At 34.9% G+C, this 13169-nt stretch overlaps 1 protein-coding gene across 1 annotated transcript in view; it reads right to left on the bottom strand.

Annotated features, from left to right (window-relative positions):
- LOC148952618 (follistatin-related protein 5-like) overlaps nt 1-13169 on the bottom strand; it is a 166429-nt gene that overhangs the window by 30817 nt on the left and 122443 nt on the right. Inside the window, exons 10-11 of the mRNA XM_089089238.1 lie at nt 9730-9880; nt 4741-4941 (exon numbers count right to left, since the gene is read on the bottom strand). Coding sequence (XP_088945364.1) covers nt 4741-4941; nt 9730-9880 — 352 coding nt within the window. The remainder of the gene's footprint in view (nt 1-4740; nt 4942-9729; nt 9881-13169) is intronic.

The raw sequence follows: 13169 nt of genomic DNA, 5'->3' as shown, positions 1-13169 counted from the left end.
TTTTTCCCCAGGGGTGATCGTATCGACCCAGCGGTCCTAGAATATCGTGGGAGGGCTCATTGGAACGCAAATTAAAAGTTCTAGTGCCCTTTTTAAGTGACCAAAAAAAATGGAGGGCAACTAGGCCCCCTCCCACGCTTATTTTTTTCCCAAAGTCACCCGATCAAAATTTGATATAGCCATTTTGTTCAGCATGGTCGACAATATGATAAATATGTCTTTTAGGATGACTTAATCCCCCGAAGTTCCCAGAGGGAGGGCTAAAAGTTATGAACTTTACCCAATGTTAACATATAGTATTGGTTATTGGGAAGTATACAGAAGTTTTCAGGAGCTTTTTTTCTGGTAGTGGGAGGGAAGGGTGGGTCGGTGGTTATGTTGGAGGATCTGTTCATGAAGGAAGTTTTCATGGGGGAAGGGAAATTGCCATGAAGGGGGCGCCGGACTTGCCAGCATTATTTATTGGTTATTGGGAAGTATACAACCATTTTCAGGAAGGATTTTTTCTGGAGGAGGGGGGGCTAGAGGAGGGGGTTACTCTGGAGAATATTTCCGTGGAGGATGTTTCTTTGGGGTAAGGGACATTTCTATGAAAGGTATGCCGGAATTCCAAGCATTATTTAAAAAACGATCAGAAATTAAATAAAAAAACAAGTTTTTTCAACTGAAATGTAAGAAGGAATATTAGAACTTAAAACGAACAGAAATTATAACGTATGTGAGGGGGTTCTCCCCCAAGTCAATACCAAGCTCTTTAAGCGACATTTTTTTTTTATTGCTTTAAAAATATGTATATATTCTAAATAAACGGCCATTGTGATTCAGGGGTTTGTGTATAAAATTTTTTTTTAAATTTTAACGTAAAGAGTGTAGTATTGACTAAGGGGAGAACCCCCTCATATACGTAATAACATGTACGTAATAAAAAAAACAATAAAAAAACAAGCGATACGGCTCTATAGTAATCGAAACTTTTAAATACGGAATTTTGATGTCAATAAATCTATCAAAAGAATGAGCTTATAATGCTGATTCTAAATATATAAATTTTATTAAGTTTAGTATTACTCATCAAAGGCTACGAGCCTGAAAAAATTTACTCGAATTTTTAAAGAGGGGCCCCTACAAGTGAGAGAATTTTAATGAAAATCACACCGTCAGATTCAGTGTATCAGAAAACCCTTTTACATAGGTTTCAAGCTCATATCTGCAAAAATCTGCAACTTTGTATTTTTTGCCAGAAACAAAATATACGAATATAGAAGTTAGTTACGTAAGTTAATTTGTAAAGACATCCATTTAGCAAAAGAAAAGTAAAATTTTTATGAAAATAAAAGCTGCATTAACTAAAAAACGATCAGAAATTAAATAAAAAAAATCAAGTTTTTAAAACTGAAAGTAAGGAGCGACATTAAAACTTAAAACGAACAGGAATTATTCCATATACGAAAGGGGCTGTCCCCTCCTCAACGCCTCGCTCTTTACGCTAAAGTTTGACTCTGTCTCACAACTTTATTTTTTAAAACAATAAACAATTTTAGCGTAAAGAGCGAGGCGTTGAGGAGGGGACAGCCCCTTTCATATATGGAATAATTTCTGTTCGTTTTAAGTTTTAATGTCGCTCCTTACTTTCAGTTTAAAAAACTTGTTTTTTTTTATTTAATTACAATCTAAAGCTAGAGGTGTGGACGAGGAAGGTACGGTCCCCCTCCTATACGGAAAAATTTTGCTCATTTGGGGTTTAATGCTACTCTTTACTTTCATAATAACAGCGTAGACCAGAAAAATTCCCAGAAATCATAAGGATCAATTTCACATTTCTGATACATTTTTTAAAGTTTGTTTTGTAACCCCCACCCCGAAAAAATACCCCGCCCCCAAACAAAATCCTGGTTACGTCCCTGGGGACTATACATCAATTTCTACGTCCACCCTCCCCTCGTCTCTACCTTATAACTATTCTGTATTTATCTGATGGCTCAATGAGAGCTGGGATGTTTAAGTACTGAAATGTACCCTTTGGGTTATCTCCCTCCCTCCCTAACTACAAAACAATCAGAGAAGCCCATTGTAGAAGTTTAAGTGCCTTTTTAAGTTTTTTATTTGTCCATTGGTTACAGATGGTATGTTATTGGGAAACATATGCACATTTTTCGCGGTGGTGTTTTCTGCAGGAGGGATTGTTTGGGGGAATTTTCAGTGGGAATAAAATTTTTGTGAAAAATTTCCTTTCAGCTGCGATGTATTTTCCACGGGGGGCATTTTCCAGGGGGTGTTTTTCAGGGGGCATTTTTAGGGAGGGGGGATACTTTCCGCACGGGATATTTTCTGTGGGGGGGATAAACGTATAGAACCAGTTCCAAGGGGTGAGCTTCTGAGAAATTTTTCCCGCATTTTTCTCGGTTAAATCAATTATGGATACTTAATATAAGATATATAACGTTTTAATCCTTATGACTTTATATTTTTGGTTTTTGAGCGAATGGGGTGGAGGAATACATCAAAGAAGGATTGTTTCCAAATTTGTACATCTATATTAAAGATTTATGCATTCCTAGAACATCTGTTTTAGCACGCACTGGTCCGATCACTCCCTTTTCTTGGGTACCCGGGTCTTTAGTTTTACTGACAGGATAATTCAGAACTGCTGTCGAAAATTAAAAGTACTTATCTTTCATTTGAAGAATTTTTCTATTTTTACATTCAAATTTTATTTCGATTATTATATTTGTATGTTTTTATGTAGTTTGATTATGATACTAGTTATTATAATTGATAATAACTATATATATTGACAATAACAACATAAATCTTGTATCAATGTATACATTAAAAGAATATACTTTTTTTGCTCATTTGAATAAAATAATATATAACCACAATCATCTTTTCCGTAATCTACGATATTCACCGTGATTAAGATGAGAAAATTAATATTTTTTGCGATAAAACTAAATTACATTTAGAATTTATTATAATATAATTTATTCAGGGATTAAAATAAAATATCGATTCTAGTTGGTTAGATTAAACATAAGAAAGCGCCTATAAAAATATTAGATAAAAAGAGCAAAGCTTACAGTACAAAGGTCATACCACAGAACTGCACACACTTAGACAGCAAAATAAAAATATTACAAAATGAAACACCTTTCAACAATTTGTGTTTATATTTGAAAAATTTTATACAATTAAAATATTTGGTCGGCGTAATATCCCAAGAGTAAGATCTTCTAGATTTTGCTGTAAATTGCCCAGCAATTAGTCATTTTATCTTTTTCATGAATATATTTTAGGCAATCAACGACCTGGTAGGAAAGACTGTTTCAAGGGTTGGCCAATTTCTTTCAGTGGTCTTTAGGAAACATGTTCAACACCATTTCAGTGAGTTTTTCTTCAAATTGACTTATAGATATTTCTTATTGGACTCTTTCACCAGAAATATTATCAATTTCGTATTTAAAAAACCTATATGCGTTTTCGAGACGTACAGGGAATGCCTAGTTATCTATGAAAATACAACTTGAAAATACCAAGGACAGTGAAAATCAAACATTATTGCTGAACTGGTTGATTAGAAAATTGTACCACTATATTTATCATAAAAAAGAAAAAATTGAGGGAAAAAATGCAAAAAAAGGATATATTAAAATCAATTTTTAATATAAAAAAAATCTCTATACGCAGCTATTCAGTTTTTGGTACCAGTGGGTACTAAATTAAAAAAAAAAAAACTAAAGCAGGAGTGAAAATTCGGAAAAAAATTAAAACATATGACACCAAAAAGCTCAAGAAGGCGGTGACATTCCTTTGAAGGTATAATTGCTTTTGGGAATCTACAGGTTGTAACGTTTGAATTTTTAAGGACAAATAGGGTTGTCAAGTTTAACTAATTATTTTTATTTATATTCACTGTTCAGGGTGGCAACACTGACGAAAATGTGGTGCTGCCCTAAAAATTTCATGTCTGTGAGACAAGTAAACCAAAATCTTAGAAAATTGTAGTTTTTAGGTATAAATAGACCTAAGGATCCTATAGGGCACAGGGGTAGATCTAAAGAAAACTCTTGGGGGAAGCCCCAGTGTGACAAGGGCACTAATGAGCAAAAACTTGGAGGGGGGGGGGGAATAAAGGCGCCTATAATTAACCAAATTGACAATTTAAAAAAAAATAAGAGTGAATTAAAAAAAAAAACAGAGTGAATTAAAAAAAAAAAAAACACAGAGAAAGAGGGTGCCAGAAAAAATATGGGGGGGGGTGCCACCCGGATTCCTGGACCCGTCAGTGATGGGACAAGAAATGTTATATTTGTGTCCTTAGTATTTTAAGAGCCATTCAACTGCTTTCATAAGAAAAAAGAAGTAAACAACTTAACTGAATTGACCGTGCCCCGAAACTCTAAAAAGAACAAAAAAAAAAAAAATGATACTTACTTGTAGTTTCTTGAACAAGAATGTAAATAGTGCTGAAATGGTGATTATCTAAGGAAAAAGTGATCGTGTTTAAATTATACATATTTTAACAGAAACCCATAAATTAATTCTTCCTCCCTCTTTGAGTGGTTAAGCTCCTACGGCCCTATAACTAAAAAAGGGCATGCAATCTTGTTGCTTATTTTGACTGTACCGCTCAATCGTCTTTGTTTTTGCAATTCAATGTATTTTGAAGTTTTGTTAAACTTACTTGACTAAAAACTACTTACTTGACTATGCTCTTTAACTGTAAAAATAGATACTTACGCGTAGTTTCTTGTACTAGAATAGTGACCCCATGTAAATCATGTTGAACTGTTACCAAGTGTCTGCTATCTGGTGACATATATGGCGTGCCATGAAGAGAGGCTTTATGAGTCAACACAATATCCGTCAAATAGTCTAATACTATTTGTCCAGTAGGACGACGAGTCACAGGTTCCTCGCACTCCATTATCACTAATCCGTCTAGAGAAAGATGAATCAGAGTTAGGGGAAATTGTTTCTAAGACACAAAAGATGTAGATTTCTTAATAGAAATGGAAAATTTAGATGATTTAGCTCGTAGGATTAATTCACTGGTGATTTGAATCAGAATATGTAGGTTAGGTATTTAGCAGTATTTACGTTAGCAGTGTTTGAAGTATGTACGAAAAATTATTCCTACGTTATTTGATCTGGCCGTATCAAACAGTTCGTTGTAACGAACTGAAAGTTAGGAGCCACCCGGCTCGATAGTACCCAAAACTCTAAAAAACGGAATTTTGATACTAATAGACACATCAAAAGAATCGGCTTATGCTGATTTCAAATATATAAGTTTCATTAAATATAGTCTTACTCATCAAAGGCTATGAACCTGAGAACATTTGCCTGATTTCGAAAAAAGGGGGAAACGCCCCCTAAAAGTAATAGAATCTTACAACATGAATCTTATAAAATGATACCATCAAATTCAGCGTATCAGAGAGCCCTACTGTAGAGGTTTTTTGCTCCTATCAGCAAAAACGTGGAATCTTGGATTTTTTTTTGCCAAGACAAAGATTACGGATGCGTGTTTATTTGTTGTTTTTTTTTTGTTTTTCCCACGGGTGATTGTTTCGACCCAGTGGTTCTAGAATATCGGGAGAGGGCTCATTCAAACGGAAATTGAAAGTTCCAGTGCCCTTTTTAAGTAACCAAAAATATTCTAGGGGAACTAAACCCCCTCCCACGCCTCTTTTTTCTCAAAATTGTCCGATCAAAATTTTGAGATAGCTATTTCATTCAGCATAGTTGAAGTGCCAAAAAACTCCGCCTTTGGAGATATCATTGCCCCTCCCCACAGCCCGTGTGGGGAAAGGTCTTTAAATTAAAAATTTTTCTTATTGCTTACGTATAGTATTTGTTATTGGGAAGTATGCATACATTTTTAGGGGGGGGGCGAATTTTCTGCCCAGGGGGAGAATTTTCCATGGGGACGGAAGTTTCCGGTGGGTAAATTTTTCAGGGGAAACTTTACACTGGGGGAATTTTCCAGAATTCCTATACAAAATTCTTCTTATGTCTTGCTTTCTCTTTGCCGACTCAATTTTACGCATGGAGATATTAAGGGCAATTGTACGAGGTAAATTTTCCTTGGGAATGAATTGTCTAGAGGATATATCTGCGGAGAAGAGGGATATTTCCGTGCAGATGGAGCCAGATTTCCTGGCGTTTTGCACTGAAAGTAAGGTTGGCAACTGAAAGTAAGAAGCTACATTGAAATTTAAAACAAACAGAAATTATTACATATATGAGTGGGATTGCTGCTCCTCAACACCTCACTCTTTACACTAAAGTTTGAAATTTGTCCCAATTCTTTAAGGTGTTGAGGAGGAGCAACCCCCCTCATATACGTCTAATTTCTGTTCGCTTAATGTTTTAATGTTGCTCCTTATTTTCAGTTGAAAAAAAACTTCTTTTTATTTAGTCAAGGAGGCACACTTGTGCCTCTTTAAAGAGGCGACCCACCACAACGTTAAGTGATTTCCGGTCCTAGCTGTTGCAGAGAGACGGTGGTGATCGCATTTTGTAGCCTAAGCTCAAACTAAAAAACATGCAAAATTTCACCCCCGCCGACTTTTTCTTCATGGGGGAAAGCAGGCCGGAATTTTCGACCCTCCCCCCAAAGCTCCCCTTTAACGTTTTTCGATCGGGCTGAAATATAGAGGATAAGCTTTTCCAGGGCCTGGAAACTCATCCTCAAAATTTCAGCTCAATCCGATCACTCCTTCCCTGTTTTCCAAAAACCAAATATAGCCACTTAATGTTCATCAAGTTATTTTTTTATCAGCCAAGCCTACAGGCCACAGTTGGCAACGGATCCGGGTGAATGAGGACTCATTCGAACCGGAATTTGACCTGTTAGGGCCTTTTGATATTTTCTGACCGAAAAAATTATCCCCCGAATTTACATTTACGAAAAACCTCGTTTTCCTATAAGAGCCCATGTTAATTTTCGAAATTCCTAAAATCATAGTGTTTCATTATTAAATTAGATCAAAATAGTCCTCTTAACCTGACAAGACCGACTGCAAGCTTCCAAAAATTCCAGATCTTTCCCAGAAGCTTTTTTTGTCGAAAAACGAAAATCTTACTTTGTATTTGCTTGCGTCGAAAATAGATTGCAGAGACTAAAAATAATTTAAAAAGAGTCTCCGATAGTACAGTGATAACTATTCCTGTCTGTCATGCGGAATATCGGGATTCGATTCCCCGTCAGAGTGAATTTTTATATATTGAATTTAAAGTAGTATCTCATAAATTTAAAGTTTAGAAAAGAAACTCAGTTTCTTTTTTAAATCCAATCTATTAAATCCTTCGGCTCAACAGGCGTCTCCAGAAGAAAATCACAGTCGGCCTTCAGCTTACAGGTAAGTCTCCACTGCTTTGATAACATGCCGTATACCCGCATGCTCGAAGAAAAGTTGAAAAAAGAAAATCTTACTGTGCATTTGATTTGAGTATTCAGGAATTAAAAACCTTAACACAAGAATCTTCAAAAGTGGGGGGTTTGGGGGGGTGGCAGCCCCACAACTTTAACTCCTGACACGATCAGCTAACAGTTAGTCAAGCAATAATAAGTAATAAACTGTACAAAAACGTGTAGAAATTATTTGAAAAAAACTAAGTTTTCGAAAGAGTTAAAGAGGCTGAATCACAAGTTCGAACCTTAAAACGTACAGGGATTAGGAGGTACAGTTGGGGGGCTCCCGCCCCCCCAAACTCCCTGCTTTTGTAGCCTCTTTTTTTAAGATTTTTATTTTGGGGGTCTGCCGCCCACCGCAACCCCCACTTTTTCCCTTGCAAAGAAATGCTTTGCAACACGAACACAGTCTGCTTGAATTTTTTACCGTAAGAACATCCTATTGCATCTCTTTGATTAGAAACAGTACTGAGCCTGTTTGCTGGATTTTTTACAGGAGATTTTTCCCTAACCGATAACAAGTTATAATGTGATGAACTTAACAATTTTGAACAGAAAAAACAGGGAACAGAAGAAGGGCTCAGCATAAACAAGCAATTTAGGTTCAGGTAGGTTCAGGTTCATCTATTTTTCCATCATACCTAATCACACTGAATACATAACTATACCTGGCACAGAGACAAGTTTGTAGTTATAACTGTAACAGACTGAGTTGTCATTACTAAATTCTCTGAAGATTTAAAAAAAATGCCATTGAAACAGTTTCATTCGTGTTGGTACCAACTGATTGCAGGCTACAGGACTTAAAAAAACCTTAACAAAAGAGGCTGCAAAAGCGGGGGGCTTGGGGGCGGGAGCCCCCAACTGTACCCCCTAATCCCTGTATGTTTTAAGGTTCGAACTTGTGACTCAGCCTCTTTAACTCTTTCGAAAACGTAGTTTTTTTCAAATTGTTAAGAAGAATCTAAAATCGTTGAGACGTTCAGTTTGGACTGACGGTGAATAAATATTGTGGAATAAATATTGATATTTACTTATGAGGCATATGAGCCCTCTGGGATTCGGTTGAATAGTTATCTATTATATTTGATGTTTTTATGACATTTAAGGGTGGCCATAAAGAGAAGCTTTATGAATCGACGTAATATCCGTCAAATTGTCTAAAATTGTGTTACCAGTTAAACAACGAGTCACAGGTTCATTACGCTCCATTATCACTAATCCATCTATTGAAAGATGAATCGGAGTTGGGGGAAACAGTTTCTAAGACACGGAGATGTAGATTGCTTAATACAAAGGGAAAATTTAGATGAACTGGGTGATAGGATTGATTAACTTGGTGATTTGGATGAAAACAGTAGGCAATCAGTATTCACGATGAATTATTCCTGTGTTATTTTGGATTCTAGCCTATTAAGCTTTAGTCAGGAAGAGGAAAATTTTGAGGGTTGAGTTGTATTTTATTTGAAAAGAGAAGTACTAATTAAAGCATAGATCATGTAAATTCATCGTTAAAAGTTTGAATTTTCATGCTTTATAATATAATTCAGCGCAGACAAAAGGTATTTGATAGAAAGAGTTGGATTTCCAAAAGGGAGTAGGCTTGTCCCCCTCTGTAAAGATAATGATGAAGTTTTGAACCATTTTCTACGGGAGTCCTCAGTGCTTTCTGATTTCAGGGAAAATATTTAAATGAGATTAAATTCCCGCTTCCTGACATTCTTCAATGTAGTAACCAAACAACAGTAACTCGAGTTGGTATGTGATTAAATTATTTTGTCCCTAGATTAGGTTTTTTTCTTGTTTCGTATATTCATATTTGAAAAGATCCTATAGTATGACCAATGCAGCCCCCCCCCCCAAAAAAAAAAAAAAATCAAAACATATTTCCTAGGTAAAACTAGTGTTGAAGTGGGGATACCTTATATGTCTATTGACCTTACTCTATTAACCAAACACGTTTATAAAATCGCTAGTTGTCCCAAAAAATTTAATTCAAAGTGAAGCTTAGGCAATTAAATGAACATTGGTCAACCACTAATTTTTTTCAAGGAAAGGAGGGATTCAAGCGTGTAAAATTTGTCTAGCTAAATTTTTAAACAGCAAGTGAATGTTAAATTTCTTCTATACAACAATACATTTTAACTTATTGATTCATTATTATTTCTAGCCTTGAAAATTGGGTACTTAATTCATGGCTTCTTCAATTTGGTATTTGTTCCTTCTGAGTTTTTAGATGAATATGAAATTAGAAGAAAAAGTAAGTCACTTTAATATGACAATAAAAGAGTAATCAGAATGGTGCTTACACAAAGAAGAATATTGAACAGTTCTTGGAACACAATTGTAGGGGGCAAGATCAACAGCTTTGACGTATCGCATGGCTTGGAGATTCATCTTATATAAACCCCTTTGGTTGACATGACTAACATACCCAAAACGAAACTGATCACCGAACTCCTAGTAATAAAAACAGTTATCAGAAAATATAAAAACAGTATTTATGAAAATATGAAAATACACCAAAATGACAACAGTTTTAGTCCCTAGAATCCTTAGTTCTATTCACACCTGTAAACCAAAATTTCCTAATATTTCTCTTTTGGCTGCTTTAAGATTATGAAATTTTCAGGGAATATAACATTTTCAACAGCGTTGCCATATGTAACAGAGGGAATAAATAAGCAAAACTAATTATTTAAATTCAACGCGCTTTCCGTCCGCAAAATTTAAATGTTAACAAACTATTGATTTCGTCAGACAATTAAATAAAAAAAACAAGTTTTTTAAACTGAAAGTAAGGAGCGACATTAAAACTTAAAACGAACAGAAATTATTCCGTATATGAAAGGGGCTGTCCCCTCCTCAACGCCTCGCTCTTTACGCTAAAGTTTGACTCTGTCTCACAACTTTATTTTTTAAAACAATAAAAAACTTTAGCGTAAAGAGCGAGGCGTTGAGGAGGGGACAGCCCCTTTCATATACGGAATAATTTCTGTTCGTTTTAAGTTTTAATGTCGCTCCTTACTTTCAGTTTAAAAAACTTGTTTTTTTTATTTAATTTCTGATCGTTTTTTAGTTAATGCAGCTTTTATTTGCATAAAAATTTTACTTTTCTTTTGCTAAATGAATGTCTTTACAAATTAACTTACGTAACTAACTTCTATATTCGTATATTTTTCTTCTGGCAAAAATTCAAAGTTGCAGATTTTTGCAGATATGAGCTTGAAACCTATGTAATAGGGTTTTCTGATACGCTGAATCTGACGTTGTGATTTTCATTAAAATTCTTTCACTTGTAGGGGATGTTTCCCCCTCTTTAAAAAATCGAGTAAATTTCCTCAGGCTTGTTGCCTTTGATGAGTAATACTAAACTTAATAAAATTTATATATTTAGAATCAGCATTATAAACCCATTCTTTTGATACATTTATTGACATCAAAATTCCGTTTTTAAAAGTTTCGATTACTATTGAGCCGTATCGCTTGTTTTTTTATTGTTTTTTTATTACGTATATGTTATTACATATATGAGGGCCCTTAGTCAATACCACGCTCTTTACGTTAAAAGTTAAAAAAAAATTTAATTCACAAACCCCTGAATCACAAAGGCCGTTTAATTAGAATATATAGGTATTTTGAAAGGACTAAAAAAAAAACTGTAGCGTAAAGAGTGAGGTATTGACTTGGGAGAGAACCCCCTCACATACGTTATAATTTCTGTTCGTTTTAAGTTCTAATATTCCTTCTTACATTTCAGTTTAAAAAACTTGGTTTTTTTTTATTTAATTTCTGATCGTTTTTAAAATAATACTTGGAAATCCGGCGCCCCCTTCATAGAAATGTACCATACCCCAAAGGAACATCCTCCATGGAAACATTCTCCAGAGTGACTCCCGCCTCTTGCCCCCCTCCAGAAAAAATCCTTCCTGAAAATGGTTGTATACTTCCCAATAACCAATAAATAATGCTGGCAAGTCCGGCGCCCCCTTCATGGCGATTTCCCTTCCCCCATGAAAACTTCCTTCATGAACAGATCCTCCAACATAACCCCCGAGCCACCCATACCTCCCCCGACCCCCAAAAAACCCTCCTGAAAACTTCTGTATACTTCCGAATAACCAATACTATATGTTAACATTGGGTAAAGTTCATATCTTTTAGCCCTCCCTCTGGGTACTTCGGGGGATTAAGTCATCCCAAAAGACATATTTATCATATTTTCGACCATGTTGAACAAAATGGCTATCTCAAAATTTTGATCGGGTGACTTTGGTAAAAAAATAAGCGTGGGAGGGGGCCTAGTTAGCCTCCATTTTTTTTGGTCATTCAAAAAGAGCACTAGAACTTTTAATTCCCGTTCCAATGAGCCCTCCCACGATATTCTAGGACCACTGGGTCGATACGATCACCCCTGGGGGAAAAAAAAAACAAACAAACAAACAAACAAACAAACAAACAAACAAATAAACACGCATCCGTGATCTTTCTTCTGGCAAAAAACGGAAAATTCCACATTTTTGTAGATAGGAGCTTGAAACCTCTAAAGTAGGGTTCTCTGAAACGCTGAATATGATGGTGTGATTTTCATTATGGTTCTATAACTTTTAGGGGTCTTTCCCCCTTTTTTCGATAATCAGCCAAGTTTTCTCAGGCACGTAACTTTTGATGGGTAAAATTAAACTTAATGAAACTTATATATTTGAAATCAGAATTAAAATCTGATTCTTTTGATGTATCTGTTAGTATCAAAATCCCGTTTTTTAGAGTTTCGGTTACCATTGAGCCGGGTCGCTCCTTACTTACAGTTCGTTACCACGAACTGTTTGATCACACCTTCAAATGAAAGTAACTCATTCATAATCTGATCGGTCCCATAGGGTTTCAGCTTATTTTTTTCTGATATTGTACCTAATTTTTTTTTTCTTAATCTGACACTCGCTACTACAGAACTGCATACAGAGGACTTCATCTTAAAACCTGACTGCTCAGTTTTTCTTATATTTTTTTATATTTTTCTTATATCAAGCAGGGTTATTGTGATAATTATGAAATTTTTTTCTAAAGGCTATAATATTTTTCCTATACCTTTAAGACGTGTATGGTTGCTTACTTTTCTGTGTGATCATTGAACAAACAGATTTAATTGTCGCTGTCCCTGATAATCTAAAATATTTTAAATGTATCAAGCAGGGTTATTGTGATAATTATGATATTTTTTTCTAAGGGCTATAATATTATTCTTATACATTCAAGAAGTGTATGGTCGCTTAATTTTCTGTGTGACCATTAAACAAACAGATTTAATTGTCGCTATTCTTGATTATCTAAAATACTTGAAAATTATCAAGCATGTTTATTGTGATAATTATGATGTTATTTTCTAAGGGCTATACTATTCTTCTTGTACTTTTAAGACGTGTATGGTTGCTTACTTTTCTGAGTGATCATTAAACAAACAGATTTAATTGTCGTTGTCACTGATTATCTAAAATACTTTAAAATTATCAAGCAGGGTTATTGTGATAATTATGATATTTTTTTCTAAGGGCTATAATATTATTCTTATACTTTCAAGAAGTGTATGGTCGCTTACTTTTCTGCGTGATCATTCAAACAAACATAATTAATTTTCGCTATTCTTGATAATATAAAATATTTGAAAAGTATCAAGCAGGTTTATTGTGATAATTATAATATTTTTTCTAAGGGCTATAATATTCTTCTTATACTTTTAAGACGTGTATGG

This window comes from Artemia sp. Qi Xiang Cuo, chromosome 5 (assembly GCF_049724085.1).
Source record: "Artemia sp. Qi Xiang Cuo chromosome 5, ASM4972408v1, whole genome shotgun sequence".
Classification (NCBI taxonomy): Eukaryota; Metazoa; Arthropoda; class Branchiopoda; order Anostraca; family Artemiidae; genus Artemia; species Artemia sp. Qi Xiang Cuo.
This window is presented reverse-complemented; position numbering and strand designations above follow the sequence as displayed.